Source organism: Ricinus communis, chromosome 9 (assembly GCF_019578655.1).
Source record: "Ricinus communis isolate WT05 ecotype wild-type chromosome 9, ASM1957865v1, whole genome shotgun sequence".
Lineage (NCBI taxonomy): Eukaryota > Viridiplantae > Streptophyta > Magnoliopsida > Malpighiales > Euphorbiaceae > Ricinus > Ricinus communis.
In genome coordinates, this window is record NC_063264.1 from 19,158,902 (window position 1) to 19,177,434 (window position 18,533).

At 32.6% G+C, this 18,533-nt stretch overlaps 1 protein-coding gene and 1 pseudogene across 1 annotated transcript; one reads left to right on the forward strand and one right to left on the reverse strand.

Moving 5' to 3' along the window:
* Positions 1–4,912: 4,912 nt before the first annotated feature.
* On the forward strand, positions 4,913–6,420 carry LOC125371204 (F-box protein At4g09920-like). Its single transcript, XM_048379742.1, has 4 exons — positions 4,913–5,557; positions 5,674–5,810; positions 6,040–6,076; positions 6,196–6,420. Exons 1-4 carry the CDS (start codon positions 4,913–4,915, stop codon positions 6,418–6,420), a joined length of 1,044 nt encoding a protein of 347 aa, XP_048235699.1.
* A 2,311-nt stretch (positions 6,421–8,731) lies between these two features.
* LOC125371125 lies at positions 8,732–10,049 on the reverse strand (annotated as a pseudogene).
* Positions 10,050–18,533: the final 8,484 nt, after the last annotated feature.

An 18,533-nucleotide genomic window follows, 5' to 3' on the forward strand; every position in this document is an offset into this window, starting at 1 on the left:
TATTTCCTTGCACTTGTTTGTTTATGTTAAGTAGAACATTATAGTTTTTTTAATTGAAAAAAAAAAAAAATTCAGCATGATCTTCCATTACCATAATGTGTGAATCATATGCTTCCTCAGTCTAAATCTCTCTAACACTGTGGACAGTGTTATACTAAAATGTGGGGTAGGGACCTACCGATGTTGTGCCTATCTTGAGTTTTGTTTTAATTAAGTAGTTGATGACTTTTTTCTCCTTTGAATGGATTCCCTTATAGCTTTTATCGAACCTTGTTCGGAAGAAGGCAATGAATAAATCTCTCAACTACAATCCAGCCAGGTAAAACTGGTATTTTTCCTTAATTCTTCCATATTACTTTATCGTAGATATAGAACACTGTTAATATTGCTGCTTATTATTGTGATTGACTATTTAAACTTTGGGTTGAGAATTCATGCAATTTTAAATCACTCAAATGGTGAGATTTTGAGCCAATTGGTGCATCACTATTATGCTCCCTTTTCCTTCATTAGTGAGCATTTTACAGAATCTCTGTTTCTAGAACTTGCTTTACGATATCTGTTGAAATTACATGAATTGTCAATAATCGTGAGATGATTTGGGCACTTAGGACCCTATTTTTCCCTTAGTGAACCAATTTTGAGCCTTAGCCATTCCTTTCTTGATAATAATAACAGTGACACTCATCTTATCACTTCTATTCATTTGACCATTCTTTCTACCATTGTTGCTGGAAATTATATAAGTTATGCTGCATTTTACTTTGGATCAATCTGCATTCATATATTTCACTAAGTTGCTAGATTTTTCATAGATGCTTCCTTCAATTATTATATGTGTCAATAACCAACAACTCCTACATAAGCTGTTGTAATATATATACATAGTATATATATTTATATATAAAAAAAAAAAAAAGTAGAAAGTATTAATTTAGTTCATTTCGAGCATCATCTTATTTTTAGAGCAACTTAGTGTTCATTTTGGTACAAAGACTTGATCCTTCATTACTTTCTTGCATTACTTGCTTAACTTCCAAAGAACTTGTAGCCTACTTTCCATATTTATACGTACCTTACCTTAACCCCATTACAACTGGCTCAAGACCCTTTGATCATGATTATTGATTATTTCGTAGTAGTGGAGATTGAATCCATAAGCAAGCCTATGGTAAGCACTTTTCCGTATTTTTGCGTTGAGAGCTTGGCGATCTTCTTTCACCTATATACACTTGTGTGTTTTGAGTGATATCTTGTGAGGCATGATTCTCAATTTCTTAATTTAGATGGTTTATCATTTTAACTTTAGCAACTTTATTAAGTTTGCTCTTTCTCTTAAGGATTTAGTGATTTGGGGATTTTGGGAAAAATCATTACGGAGTTTTGAAATTTATTTTGAGCTAACCTCCTGCAATGCAGTTGATTGAGTTATTTGATATCTTTTGAGAAGTGAGTTGTAAATTGCTTGAGGACAAGCAAAAGTTTAAGTATGGGGTAATTTGATAGGCATCATACTACACATGTTTTCATGCCCGATTGTTCACATTTTTATGCATGATTATCCCGTTTTATGCTAGAATCACTGTCTTTTGTTTCCCTTTTCATTTCGAGTCATTTCGAAGGACACCATCAAAGAATCGAGGGAAATACGTGTGATTACGGAGCAAAATCCATCAAATTGGGCGAGAACAAGCACCCCGAGGGTTGAGCACGGCCCCGGACTCTGCTGAATTATCAAGAGGCTATCCCCAATTGTGCCATTTCAAAGACGCCTTCCAGTAGCTACCACGGCCTCCAAAGACGGCCTGTGGTGGATCAGCACGCTTGGCACTGTGGTGGCTCGACAACAGACTCCACAGATTGACACTGGACTCGTCTTGAATCAACTATATAGGCGATTTTGAATTCTAATTGAAGAAGACGATTTTTGGACTCAATTCTAAGACACACACTTAATCAAATATTTCCTATACCTCAATTGTAGACCTGGAGAGATCAATTTTCATCAATTGAAGGGGGGATTCCACTTATTCCAACATCAAATTGAAGATCAAGACAAACTTTGGGAGCATTCAAGAGGCAACTAGGGTTTGAGATTTTGAATTTGCAAATTTAGGGTTTCTCATTCAGCTTGAAAGAGAAGGGTGTACATACCTTTAATTTGTTTTTCCTTATTTTGTTCTTTAATTGCTTTGACTATGAACATGAGCAGCTAGATCTTTTGAATCCATTAGGGTTCACCTTTGTTGATGGATTATGCTTAATTGTTAGTTTTTTATAATTGTCATTCTTGCAATCTTCTTGCTATTCAAAGAATAAAAGTTTGATGCGGTTAATTTGAGACGTTGGATTAATTGTTTATTAGGTTGTTTCTTGACATTGAGAAATGCTTGTTACAACCGGATTTTGAATAGTAAGGACCGGTAGTTAACACTTAGAGATGAGGTTGATTTACTCACGGATTAGGAACTAACAACTCTTAATAGTCTTAAATCATACTTAATGCTAATTTGTAGTAATCTGATAGGAAGAGATTCCATTAGGTTAGTGCAGGTTTAGGAATCCGGTAAGCTCGAGAGAGGAACCGGGATTCAATTCAGGATTTAGGCACGGGAAAGCAAGATCGACAATCCATAAAATTCATCTTTAGAATTCCATCACTTAGGTTCCCTTTTGGATTTATTTCTCTCTTTACAATTGTCTTTTAATTGTCCATTGTTGTCCTTCATTTACTTAATTGCACTCATAACCATTAGCTGGTATGTTAGAACTTTCACACCCTATTTCAGACTAGATAACATAGCAAGCAGTAGTAACTCTAGGTTCACCCGATCTCCAGGGATACGACCTTGATACTCACTAGTGCTAGGCTGCATCGGTAGGTTCACTGCCTTAGGTGTAGGTTGCATAAAGACTAATTATCAACATAAAACAATAAAAGTAAATCTAAACACTCTAAATTCTATGTTTGAGAGGATAATGGTCATAAAGTAAAGTAACTAAACAATAAATAAATATGCAATGCAATGCAAATGCAAATGCTTATGATCTAAAACTATATTGCTAAAAATAGTATTTAGTCTAGCCATTTACTTAGTAATCTCCTTGTTTTACTTTAAGCCTAGATCTAATGAATGAGATGCTGATGTGCCTTTTTCCTAAAACACTCAAGCTAATGATGCAACTTAGGTTTCTTATACCAACATAGATTAAAGTAAAGATGATGTTTCTAATACTTTTAAACCTAAAGATTTTCATAACAATTACTATTGCTAAATTAATATGATGGTTAACTAACAATAATAACTGAAACTAATAAAGATATGAAGGTAAAGAAATCATTCATTAAATAAATAAATAACAAGGTTCCTACAAAAGTAGAAAGACTAAACTAAATACTTATGAAAATAGCCTACCATATTTAACACAATTATCATGGTATTAAATAGAAAGACAAAAAATAAGAAAGTAAAAAGCTCCCTCAAGATCTAAAATTTCTTCAAGTAGGAAGAAGATTGGTCATCAGTCTCCGCTTCTTGAAAAGCTCCTTAGATCCTAAAAGAACAATGAAAACTAAAACTAAAGTGTTTATGAAGAACTCTAGAGAATTATAGAGAGAATAATGGTGGCAGGTGTAGAGAGCAGGTAGGAGAAAACTCCCCTCTTTCTTTCTTCTTCCTCTTTAGGGTTTTGCAGAGATTTATATAGAGGAGAGTCCTCCTATAAATAAATCTCTCTAGAGATGAGTATATTAATATAAGTCTATCTAATAGATAAAACTTTAAGTATCTTAATCTCCACCAAATACTATCTCATAAATAACTCTTAATATAAATCCTAATAATTATACAAAATGACTAAAATATCCCTTGGGCCTTATAATTAGCAGTCCATGCGTCTTAATCTTGGGCCTTGACATGAATATGTCTCATTAAGCTTCTTTTAGGTCTATATTTTCCTATTTTTGCTAATATTTCTAAAAATAGACAATTAAACTTAAGTGGGGTAAAAGTAAATATTTTCACCATTTTATATATAGAAATATATCATTAAAGCTTTAAAATACCCTTAAATATCTATACATAATTTGGACCGATCAAGACCATAAGATTTTGGATAACTTAGTGCTCCAACTTGCAATTGATGCCACTATATCCTTGCAATTTTCTTTGACAAATTAGTGATTAACAGAAGTGATAAAAGTCAATTATACATTAGAGATGATAAATTTTTTTATGTTCTTATAGAGGAATTAGCTATCGTCAATTTTTATTATTATGAAAGATGTATTAGAGATTTCGGTGTAATGAACAATAACTTACATATTTCAAATAGCTATTACAAACATTGCATTTTCAGAGTGGTAAAAAGGGTTCCTGACATGTTAACCCATTTACATGAGTTCGACAAGCTTAAGTAGGACCATTATCTACAATATATAAATTTAGATAGAGTTTAAGTGTTTAATTCGAATTACAAATTTTTTAAAATCTGAATTCGTTATTATATATATATAAAATTAAATACAAGTTCATCCAAATTGAAGTATATACTTTTCAAATTCATCTTCTTAAAATCGAGTATTAAATATTTGAAAATACTCAATCTTTTTCATTTCTTTTTGTTTTAATAATAAAAAATTGACATTCCTGTAGAGCCAATCTTGCCGTGCATATTTTCATTTCATTTTCTCTTTTTCCTTATTGGACAAGGAGTTGGAGAGACAATAACTTGTACCTCAGTTGCCCATTTAGACACATATATGTAAATTGTAATTAATAGGAGGAAAATTCCTAATCCAATGGTCTCTTGCCCTTCACCTTCCTTTACTATTCCAAGGTTTAGTCTTGTCTTCGGATTATAAAGATCCCAAATGGCTAAATGAAACTCATTCACGATTCCATTTTACATTATGAGTTCTGCATCAAAACGACAAAGAGCAAATCACGATAGGATCAGTGGGTTGCCAGAGCCAGTTCTGTGTCATATTTTGTCATTTCTTGATACCGTTGATGCAGTTAAAAACAGCATTTTGTCCAGGATATGGAGACACACCTGGACCTCAGTTGGTGATCTCGAATTTCATGATTCGTTGTGTCCTAACAGAAGGTCTAAAAGAGCTAAACTAGCACATATGAAATCCTTTGTGGATTTTATGAACAGGGTTCTGATGCTCCATAAACACCCCTACATCGAGAGGTTGAGTCCTACACTGAATAATGCATATTCTACTTCTGACATAAACTCATGGATATCGGCTGCAGTAACACATAATGTTGAGGAGCTTACTCTTTCCATCCGAATTGAATGTACTCTTCAGCTTCCTAAAATTCTTTTTACTTGTGAATCTTTAAAGGTTATGAAGATTGATTCTAGAATTGAATCCTTAAAGTTTCTAAAGCTTTATTCTAGAATTGAGGTCAAGATTCCAAAATTTGTATGTCTTCCGAGTCTCAAGGTCATACATCTTGAATCTCTCCATTATTCTAGTGTGAAGAGGCTATCATCTAGCTGCAAAGTTCTTGAAGGATTGATAATCAAGGGATATTCTGAGAATGTGCAGAACATACATGTCCAGTCAACTTCACCGAAAACCTTAATAATTGATTTCAGCTATAGTTTAAACATAGAATTTGGACTTCTTGTTGATACCTGAAACTAGAATTTCTTCAGCTCATTGATTACAGTTCTCGACGCTTTGATATTGAGGTTAAAAATTTACGCTCAGTAGTTGAAGCAACTCTTGATCTTTGGTCGATATATGACATTGCCCCTGAAACATTTAGGGCTCAGATGGCTCAGATTCTGAGGCAAATCTGTAGTGTTAGAGATTTAACCTTATCTTTACATTTTTTAAATCTAAGACTGTCTACATTGTAATATGTTCATTGAAGTTTAAAAATTGAAAACAACTTTTTTTCTCCATTGTTAGGCTCTTTTTGATGGATCCAACCACATTGTGCCTTCTTTTTATAATTTGACTCGATTGGCGGTGACACTTTGTTTAAATTAATGGTGGAATTTGCTTGGTATACTCAGAATCTCAGCAAATCTAAAAGTCCTAATAATTGATAAGGTCAGTCGAGGTGAGAGGAATACAATATTTATATGTTTATGTTTCAGTTTATCTGCTGTTATAAAAAGTTATGGTATTAAGCCCTTATTAAGGTTAGAGTAAATAATCTTTCTCTGCAGAGTTCTTGTCACCCAATTCCTTGTGAGGCTTTGGATGAGGAACAATCTGTGCCTCGGTGCTTGACATCATCTCTTGAGAGATTTGAATTCGCACGATTTAGTGGTGGTGCAGAAGATATGGGAATGCTGGAATATATCCTGGGAAGTGCAAAGATACTGAAGACAACAGAATCTCAACTCAGTTTAAGTATTATGATAGGCAAGAATCTGAACAAGAGCTTCTGAAGAAGTTGTCAATGTTTCCAAATACATGTCAATTTATAATTGGACATGCGCGTTGATACTGTGAGGAGTTTTTCGCTGCATGATCAGGAAATACATATGGAAACACTATGTAATAGGTTGGTTTTGAGCAGTGCAGTCTGCATGTTCTGTTGTTTTGTTATTTCTGTTTCTCATAACAGCCAGATATGCATGGTTCTGATTTTATGTTTTGTTGATCCTGCTGCTGCTTGACTTTATTTTGGAAAGATGAGTGGATTGTGTCATTTTATCTTTGCTTGAAATCCATATAGTTTTCTTTAGCAGGGAATACGTATTCCTCTCTTGTATATGAAACTTGAGTCAAAATGCTATAGATATATTTTGGGAAGGTGGGTGATGTCACTCTATCTGTGCTCTGAATCAATACAGTCTTCTTTACCAGGGGAACATGAACTACTGTCTTTATATATGAAACTGAGTCAAAATGCTACAGATATACTATTCCAAGCTTCAGATATGAGTTCTGAAAGTGATACCTGTTAATGTTCATGAGATTTTGCCTTGTACAATGAAGCTGAAAGTCTTTTTGGATGGAATAGAATTCCTGCAGCAGACGAACAATGACAAGCTACATATAATTTAGTTTAATGTTTAGTTTTTCTTTCTTTTCTCATGTAATGTTTATCTTTAGCTGTAATTTCAGTCCTAGTCAAATACAAATTATAAGTTTGTTTTCTATTCCTTGAGCCAAGTAATCTATCAAAGAAAAAGATAGTTAAAAGCCGTCAGGAGAAGTCATTTATTTATAATGATCACTATCTTTTGCACACATTTTCATATATATTTCAAGTCAGTATTGCAGGTGTATGTACTGCAATTTCAAAGTGAAAAAACTCTCAGCTCTCAGTTAGGACATTTTTCTCCATTTTTCCGTGATAAGTTCAAGGCATTTCTATCCATATGCAGCTATCATTTTTATATTCATTTGCTACAAGGTACAATTCTTTGTCTTCATGAATTCTTATGGTCATCCTGTCTTCTTGCAGAACAAGTGGTGGGGTATTGGAAACTATAAGTACAGGTTTCTTCTGAGAGACTTGGATTCTTTATCCGATAAGAAGGGCCATTTGCATGACAGTGAAGTACTCGATTATTGGAAGTTCTTTGTCTAATATCATTCTCTCAACAAACTAGCATTCCATGTTTCCATAGTGGTTATGCCTTTTCAACTTCGATTTATGCTGCAATTAAACATAATTTGTGGAGCTTGAACTTAAATTGAAAACTGGCAGAATCCAAGTACCCAAAGAAAATAATAATAATAATAATAAACTAATAAATTTAAATAAGTAATAAATAGGCCTTCCTTTTCCAAGGGATTAAAGATGCCATTACTGAATATCTGAGTATAAATTCTACCAAGTTTCCAAATTTGTAATATGTAGCAATGCATTTACCAAGTAAATTCAACTAAAAAGATTAGTTTTCAGAATTTGCAAACAAAAATCTTTGGCTTTTCAGTGCTGCCAAATCAACTTGCTTCTTTCTTACCAATTTAAGGTACAAGATACTATGCACAAGCAAAATTTTCTTTACTTCAATGAAAAGAAATTGCACTACAAGAGTGATGTGAAAAATCAATTTCAATGGTGAGCACAACTGTTTTTGAACAAAAGACTCAGTTTTTAGAAAGAGTGTTATTAAACACAGAAAAGCTGCTGAATTTCAGCATAACTATTAACACTCTATACTGTTTTTTTGTTAAGGCACTCAATTTGACAAAAATAGAAATACAATGCACCTTTTATTAAGGAAAGTAAAGATTTCTAGACATGTAGATACATAAAAGTCCATGGAATGCGACAAGCCAAATGTTATTAAAGTCTTGGGGAATCAAAAACATTTTGTGAGCAAAATCAGAAATTACCATAAAGAGAAATTTTAAGATATTGACCTCCCAACAGTTTCAACAAGAATACATCTTCTTCGTTATAAATGATCCGCTTGCCCGGAAATAACCTGGCTTAATAGGGAAATCCCAATTCATTGGCCTTTCGATACGATGATCCTGTTATAACAAGGCTACGACTACAAGATAATCAGCCTGTCATGTGCAACAAATAGCAATACAAAATGGCAGCCAACTAACAAGTTACTAATCAATTTCCTTTTAAAAGTACAGAAACAACTCATCTACATAAGAGCATCATTAGCTATCATCATTCAATTGATTGTATCATCAATGGAAGAACTTAGATCAACAGGCATGGATCAAGTCTCATGTCATCTGTGCATCCTATTAATGGAACCAAAAAGAAAGTCTCGTGTCATCTATGCCACAAACCACAAAGCAGCACAGCAGTGCTACTTGCAGAAGATAAAAGCTTTATTATAGCCCAAATAAATACTAGGCTGCAATGACAGAATGAATCTATGGCAGCCACTTCAAACAGATATACAGTAATTAAAACTTGAGAGAGGAAGTCTTTTAAAAGTTTAAGCACTTATTGACAGCAAGCACAAATTGCAACCACAAGACACCAGACAAATGAAAGACCCAAGACAATTTACTTGATCAACAAAACTGCTTAAAACTAGCACGAAGGTGGAGGACAAGGTGCAGAGTTGATTCTTTCTGGATATTGTAGTCTGCCAGGGCGCGCCCCTGCTCCAACTGCTTCCCAGCGAAGATCAGTCTCTGTTGGTCTGGGGCCTTGTCCTGGATTTTAGCCTCAACGTTATCAATTGTGTCGGAGCTCTCAACCTCCAAAGTGATGGTTTTCCCAGTCAGGGTTTTGACAAATATCTGCATTCCTCCAAGCAGACGTAGCACCAAGTGCAAGGTAGACTCTTTCTAAATGTTGTAATCAGCAAGAGTCCTTCCATCTTCAAGCTGCTTACCACCGAAAATCAACCTTTGCTGGTCTGGTGGGATCCCTTCCTCACCTTGGAATTTTTCCTTGACATCTATGGTGTGTCAGAGCTCTCAACCTCCAAAGTGATGGCCTTTCCAGTGAGTGCCTTAACAAAAATTCGCATGCCGCCACGGCGCCGAAGCACCAAGTGGAGGGTGGATTCCTTCTGAATATTATAGTCGGCAAGTGTGCTACCATCCTCAAGCTGCTTACCAGCAAAGATAAGCCTTGTTGATCTGGTGGGATCCCTTTCTTGTCTTGGATTTTGGCCTCGACATTGTCAAGTGTCAGAACTCTCCACCTCCAAGGTGATAGTCTTGACAAAGATCTGCATACCACCCCTCAATCGCAGCACCAAGTACAGAGTGAATTCCTTTTGGATGTTACAATCAGCTAGGGTGCGTCCATCCTCGAGCTGCTTGCCAGCAAAGATTGAGTCTTTGCTGGTCTGGGGGATACCCTCGTCTTGAATCTTGGCTTTGACATTGTCAATAGTGTCTGAGCTTTCCACCTCAAATCTTGCCGCTAAGGGTTTTCACGAAAATTTGCATCTGATCAAACAAAAAACATAAGTACATTAAATTAGAAGATTACGTATATTTGTTAATTGACATAACCCAAATTTCATCACAGAATAAACAGTTTCATCAAGAGTAATATAAGGATCCATAGCACAAGTTTCAGACAGTATCATAATCCATAGCAAAAATAATTAATAATAATAAGCCACCACAATTCGACAGTACCTTAACCCTTTGTTGAATTGAAGGAAAATAAGAGAAAGAAGAAAGAAGAAAAAAGAAGAAAAGAAGAAAATAAGAGAGGAAAATAAGTCTTTTATGTTTGAAAAATAGAGGAAAATAACAGAGGATGGAAAAAGATATTGTTTCTCTGTTTTAGAAAAAGATGAAATAAAAGATAAAAAATTAAGAAAGTAGAAAATAAAGGATGGATTCCTTCTTTTATTTTCCATCCATCCAAATAAAAGGAAGCCTTCCTAAAAAAAATCTCTAACATAGGGTACAAAGAGAAATGATGTTGCTATTGATTGAATTTTAAATAATATGATTTTTATAATAAAAATTTAAATATAAAAAAATAAAATATTTTATTTAAATCTAATAAATTATTATTATTTTATTTTTTATTTCTTGAGCATTAATGATTTTAGTTTCTCTTTTTTTTTTTTGTCAATAAAAAGATAAAAATTATAAATATCAATTAAATCAAATGTATAAAAATTTGTAATACATTTATTAAATATAGAGTAAAAAGTAAAGTTTGGCTCTCTCAAGCTCAAGTCGTTTGAAAATAATTAGGCTTGCGAATAGCTCGAGCTCGAGCTCGGTTCGATGAATAGCTCGAGATCAGTTAAAATTTGATTCATTAAATGGTTGCATAATGAGAAAAACTCGAGTTCAAGTTCGGGCTAGTTAAACATTTTTTAATAATCAATAACAACATCTAAAAATATAACAAAGAATGATGAAAGTATCAAATTTAATAAAAAAAATTAAATTTACAATAAAATAATTAAAATCAGTTTTTAAAAAGATAGCAAAACATGTAAAGAAAAAGGTATTACTAAAAGAACATGAATAATAAAAGTAAAGACCATCGGTGCATAAAAATCACAAAAAGATCATATTAGACATATCACAAGTTTGTGTTAACTTAAAAAAAGATATAAACAAACTCCATTATTTTATTTTCTAGTGACACTCACCTTTTAATGAATAATATTTATAAAATTTAAAATAAATTTTAAAATATAAAGATAATCGAAATATGATATAATAAAATAGTTAAATTATTTTATAATAATATATTAACTTATATAAATTACAGTGTTGATTTATTTTAACTTAGTTTTCAATTTGATTACCATTTATAAATATAAATATAAATTCAATCCAAACTTTTAATTAAATTAAGATTTTTTTTCAAAGATACTATATAATTCAACACCGACACTCCACTCTATTAACTCTCAAAATTCGAGTTAGATAAATATGAGATATCTAAAAAGTGAGTAGTATGAGATTGAAAAGAAAATACTTTCTGATGATTGCAATACCACTGACTATATTTATTTAGACACAATATTAATTTTTTTTCTATGCTAGTACTTTATTAGTCATGATCTATTATATACTAATTAAATATTATGTATAAAGTTTGCATGACCTTGCACTTGTCCTTACATTTAATCCTCAACGTGTATATTTTTTAGGACATTACTATGTTGGCTCTTATTTGGAATGAATAATAAATGTCAAATATAATATTCATTAGTTTTTACATTGACTCTTATTTTGAGGGTTTGGACTGAAAGCAGCCATGTTGTTTAATAAATTTTTATCATTAAATGACATGGCACAAGGCTGGGCAGGCTCTGCCTTGGCCTCAATGTGCACGAGTTTACCCTGAATGTACACGAGTTCAGGCTGAACTTGCCCGAGTTCAACCTGTTAGCTTGGCCGAAAATGTATATTTTGGGTCCGAGGTCTTCTCAATCGATCTTCGGGAGTATTTCCTTAGGGCTTAACATATATCCTTAATTGAAAAGTATTCCACCAACTAAATTATTTAATTATCAGGCTTATCAAAATTTTGATCCAAAATTTTTTATGCTGACAGTTGCATTGTCTACTTGTATTGTTGCTTGCCAAAACCATATATTATTTTACAAGCTCATCTATTCGATGGTGGAAAGAAGCCATGGATGTTTAAAATGCTGCCTTAATTATAAAATAATACATGAAATTTGGTTCTTGCCACCTTCGATATGCACATAGTTACTAGCAAATGGGTATATGGGTCTCTTGATAAACATATAAAGTTAGATTAGTAGCTAAGAATCGTCAACGATTTGTAGGAGTTGATTACTTTGAAACCTCAGTCATGTTGTTAAGCCTTCTACCATAAGGGCAATCTTTTCTTTAGTTGTCACCTTTAATTGGCAAATTTAAAAAATTGACATAAATAATGCCTCATTGAATGAAGATTTGAAGGAAGTTGTCTTTAACACAATGCATATTTAGATACCTGAATTTTGATCATTTAGTCACTTTCATTCCTTAACTTTTAACTTAATCTAGCAAATATCTAAACTCTGTTTTAATAATTTGTTAGACACTTTTAATTTTTGATTTAACCGAACAGACACCTGAATTTTATTTTATGATAATATTAAAACACCTATGCATAATACATGTTGAAGTGTTGGATGTTGAATGGAGCCATTTGTAAAAAAATTAGATATTACAAATTGAGGTATCTATCAGGTTAAATAAGAAATTAAGATGTTAAAGTAATTAAATTGTTAAATTCAGGTGTCCAAATATACATTTGCCTTGTTTTTATGGCTTAGCCTGACGGTTTTGTGGGTGCTTCTAAATCCAATTTTGTGTATACGCTTCAAATAGCTCTTTATGGAATCAAACAAGCCCTAAAAACTTGGTTTGATAAGCTGAAACAGGCTTTACATGCTTGGAGATTTCGTAATTCTTCTTCTAATTCATCTTTATTCATTTGTAGAAAAAAAAGGTAACTTGATGATTTTAATAGTATATGTTGATGACATTTTGGTTATTGGCGATGACTTTTCTTTGATTCAACATGTTATCACTAATTTTAATGGTCAGATTTCTCTTGAAAACCTTGGATCAGTCAACTATTTTCTTGTTTTTGAGTCTCACAGGGACTCTACAAGTTTATATCTAACTCAATCAAAGCACATTTTTAATTTGTTACTCAAAACTAATATGGATGCAACTAAACCAAGTTCCACTTCTATGGGTCTTAAGCTAAAACCGTCTATCAATGATAGTGATTCATTTGATCAACCAAAATTGTTACAGAGTGTTATTGGTACACTTCAATATTTGTGTATGACTAGACATGATATATCTTTTGCAGTTAATAAGTTGAGTTAGTTTCTTCAAGCTCCAATTTTTTTACATTGGGCAGTCTGCAAAATATACTCAGATATTTGCAAGGTATAAAACATGTTGATATACATTTTAAACCTTCTTCTTCTCTTTGCTTTTAGAAGGTTATTTTGATGCTGACTTGGGCGGCAATGTGGATGATCAAAGGCCATTAGTAGTCATTGTGTATTTCTTGGTCCAAATCTTCTTACTTGGTCTTCTCAAAAGCATCGTGTCTAAGAGTAGCACAAAGTCTGAGTAAAGGGTCCTCACATCTGCTACTAGAGAGTTGGTTTTGTCACATTCCTTATTCTTTGAGTTGAGAGTTCCTATTGTCAAGCCATCTGCCCTTTGGTATGATATAGTTAATGCAGGTTCTCTTGCTTCTAACACCTCGTTGATGTCAATTTCATTCGAGAAATGGTGATTGCATAGCAAATTGATATTCAATATATACCAATTGAAGAGCAACCAACTAATTTACTAAGTGTTTGTCTGCTGATAGATTCAAAAATCTTTGTTCCAAAATTAGTCTAGTTAATACTAGTCCTAGCTTGAGGGAGTGTAATGAGTAACTACTCTTAGATGATTACTTAGCTTATAAATAATTGTCCAACTGTCATTATTTTCTCTTGTATATATATATACTCTTCATTTCATTAATAATAGTTGAGGCATTCATTATCTTTCTATAATTCTTTCTTTTCATCTTATCTTCATATTTAAATAGAATAAAAATTATATTGATAGTAAAATTAGAATAAAATAAATTCTGTTAATTAGTCTAGAATAATAAATTAAAAAAGTAAGAAAAATAGAAAATCATTAAAATGACCTGAAGAAAATATTTCAACAACAAAGGAAATTGATCGGCTTGAAGTTCTAAGTTCTGTATTAACTGCCCAATCTACTACTAATTCCTAGATATTCTATAATTTATAGTCTTAGAAATGCTTATCCCTTTAATCTCAATAAAATTTTTGTTGTTGCTGGAGTTTTAATCTTCAGAATACTGTTAAACTCAACCATTGGTATTTTCTCTTAATATTAGCTTTTAATTATTTTCATTTAATTATTAATAGGTCAAATTTAGTTCAATTACAAAAACATTAACAAGCACTATAATTTATAACTGAATTATTTTCTGTTTTTTTCTTTGGTAAAATACATATTAGAAAAAATATCAAGCATTTTATTGTATCAAATATTACATGTAACTTTAGCACCTAGAAAAAAAGTTAAAACAAATATAAAATTAACTTCATTAGTTGAATTATTATTTACATGAACTATTTTTAAAATATAATATAGATTAAATGAAATAAAATAAGAGAATAAAATATATATATATATATATATTCTAAGTAAACTTGCTAGATAGGTTAAAATGGTATAATAGTCTTTATAAAATATAAGAAATAGTAAATAATATTAGAATACTTATTAATATACCAAAAATTACTAAAAAGTCTGGTTAGATTCTGGGAACAAGTTTTTTCCTATTTTGTCTTGTCTTTATGCTTGTTTTATTTATTGTTGTCATTATAATAACAGCTTCAACTTGTAAGAGAAGTTTACTTTAAATCAAGTCGAATGTAATGGGCTCTCATGTTTCGAGGGATAAATTTTAACAGCAAATTTTTATTGTCAAGTTCCTCATTTCTCTGATTTTCTTTGTTATGTTCTTGAGACCATTTGCTGTGTGTTAAATATTTTCGTTCAACAATTTGTTAAAGAATGAAAGCATCCCATTGATCCCAAGATTAATTCTTCTCTTATCACACACGCACACAAAAAGAAAAGAAAAAAGGATAAGGGTTAACTCTTTGATTCTCTGAAACCCTAATAGCAAAAGAAAATTCATCGATGGTTCCACCTTATTCCATAATGGGTTCTGCATCAAAACGGCAAAAATGTTGTGAGATAGGAAATGAAGATAGGATCAGCAAGTTGCCAGAGCCGATTCAAGGTCACATATTGTCATTTCTCTTCACAAACGAAGCCGTTAAAACCAGCATTTGTGCAAGAGATGGAGGCTCGTCTGGACCTCACTTCCCGTTTTATCTTTTCATGATAATGCCTGTATGAGCAAAAAAAGGAAGAGATCTATTTGTGGATTTTGTGAGCAGGGTTTTCACTCTTCGCGGAAACCTCTGCGTTAAAAGGTTCGTTCTTAAACTTTTTACTGGATATTAGAGGTAGAGGCATGGATTAAAGCTGCAATTACACATAATGTTGAGGAGATTGAACTTTCCATCACAAGAAGAGGTACTCGTACTCCTCCACTTGTTCAGCTTCCGCAACTTCTTTTTAGTTGTGTATCTATAAAGGTTTTGAAGCTCCTTGTTAAAGATATGTCCAGGTGTTTGAACTCAATATTCCTGAATATGTATACATGCCTAATCTCAAGGTCTTTCACTACAAGTCACTACAGCTGCCCTTATGATTCTATCATAGAGAAGGTCTTCTGTAGTTCCCCAATTCTTGAAGAATTGCTACTTTGGACGACTTGTCCTGATGATGTCCTGCAAACCATATACATGCAGTCATCTTCACTGAAAAAACTCAATATAATAATCTTTAGAGAAAAAAAAAAAATTGATCTAGGGTTGTTGTTGATGCCCCAAATCTTGGATTTTGAGCTTATCATCTATAACAGCTTTGACATTGACGTTAAAAATTCTTCCTCAATTGTTAAAGCAACTCTTGGTTTTATGGAGCACTATACTGACGATGTTTATAAAACAATTGGGCCTGATGTGGTTCAACTTCTAAGGCAAATGTGTAGTGTTTTCTCCAAGATTTTCTCAGGCGAGTCTTATGTTTTCTGTAATGTTTTCTAGAAAAATAAAGCTTAAATCTGACATGTATTTCATTTTCAGGCTTTTTTTTATGCATCCAAGCACAATTTGCCTTATTTCTATAATTTGACTCAATTAGCAATGTGAGCTTGCGGAATGAATGGTCTAAGTTGCCTGATATATTCATAATCTCACCAAATTTAAGAGTTCTCATATTCCCTAAGGTCAATCTAGTTAACCGTAATATGATCATCTATATGTCTCATAGTTTGTCAGCTTCGATATTATATAAAGCCCTTGGTAATGTTAATAGAATATTTGTCTTTCACAGCTTTATCGTCATAAGATTCCTTGTAAGGCTTTGAATAAAGAATCAGCTCTGTCTAAGTGCTTGAAGTCATCACTTGAGAGACTTGAATTCATCGGATTTACAGGTATCATACTAGAGATGGAAATGGTAAAATATCTCCTGACAAATATATTGAGAAGTATTAGAATCTCAACTCGGTTACCCAATCGTACTAAGGAAGAATCATAGCTAAAGCTGATGAGAAAGCTATTAACATTTCCAAGGAGCTCAAAGATGTGTCAAGTTTTAGTTTCTTGAAGAATTTTCCTTGTTTGCTTAGCTACTTGTTGGGGAGAACATGTTCATATACTTGCACAGTATAAGTGGTTGTTGTTCTTTTCTTTTCTTTTTGTGACAGTAGAATCTAACTTTGATCATAGTTTCTTCATCAGCCAAATCTATGGTTGATGTTATCTTGTTAAACCTGTTGGAATGCTCAACTTCGTTTAGTCTTTTGTTAAGGAATAAACAAAACAAATATGCAGAAGAATAATCAATCTCATTGAGAAAAGAAAATAGAAAAAGATATAAAAAGGTATCATGTGGTTTGACGCTTTTGCACTTAAGGGATTATGATTTTTCCATGATAAAGAAGTATTCTGTAATTTAGTCTTCTTACGTTTTTATTATCGTACAAATTAATATCTTTAGATTTTTATGATTTAATATTAGTATAATAGTTATTTTCATAACAAAATTACTAAGTGATTTAGTATATATTTAACTATGTTAAATTCAATTTAAATAAAATTAAAATATGTATTTTAATTTTATTAGAAATAAAATGAAATAATTTTTAAAATAAACTTATAATATTTTTCGAAGTATTATGATAGTTGATTTTTTGACAGTAGATCACTTATAAAATAATTTTATTATTGAAAATAAATATTATACTAATACTAAATCATAGAAATCTAAAGACATTAATTTATAAGATAGTAAAAGTATAAGAATACTAAATCAAATGATTTTTTTTTTGTCATAAATGAATTACAGTCCTCTAAATATAATAAAGTAATGATTTAAGGGTCAAGTTGCCCCCTAAACTTGGAGTCAATGGCCAATTTAAGGGTCTAAAAATCTCGATTCGGAAGAATTCTACCGAAAATTCGGCAGAACCTCCCTTAAATTACAAACATCTACCCCCCGTATAACGGGTGTAGGACCTGCCAGAAAATACTTCAAATAAAAAGCGATTAATTAACGGTAGTCGGGCCACCAAAACTGCTATAATTTTTCCAACTCCGCAACACAACACAAAACACGATTATTGGCAGGCAGTCCGACAATTAATTATTTTAACTAACAATCCTTATAATATTTATCTAATGCTCAACACAATTAAATAAATTTAGAGCCCGCAGGTTTTCCCTAGCAACATGAAGGTTCAAAGGCCCAAGACGTCTCCAGAATTCCTTGGAAGGCAATGGAAGATTCTAGAACATTCTAGAACATTCTAGAATCATCTAGAAGCATGTAGAATATGTAGATAAGTATGGAATTGGGTAGAACATTCTAGATACTTAATCTTAGCCATTAGATCAAATGTATCTTCACCGTCCATTGAGGAGGTGGAGGCCTATATATAGCTTAGAGATTTCATTTGTAATCATCAAGCTTAAACAAGCAAAAGTTCAATAGAAGAGCAAGAAATTTCTCTATTTAAAAGCTCTCTAAGCTTTCTTAAGTTCTCTATTGATTTTTATTGCTATCTTAGCTAGCATTTTGCCTAGCATTCGAAGAGTAAGTTTGACTAGCTTACTTATCTGCATGTAGAAAGTAGCTAGTGCCACACGGTTTGTTGGTAGAAAGACCAAGCTCGTGACAGTTGGTATCAGAGCAAGGTTAGCACGATCCTTGAAGAAGTGAAATGGCAAAGACATCGGGAGCAAGTGAGGCTACCAGAGTTACCGAGGAGGTAAGGTAACCCCATAGTGAGGTTGTGAAGGACCAACCGGAAGCATCCAAGCCACCCAGGAAGGACAGAGGAAGGTCGAGGGATGTTGTGTCTGACATGGATGCCAGGCTAGCCAAGATAGAGCTAACTGTGGCCGAGGGACAAGATACGTTCAGGGACTTAGTGCAATGCATTGAGGAGCTCGAGAATGAGAGAGAAGAGCTTCAAGAAGGGATG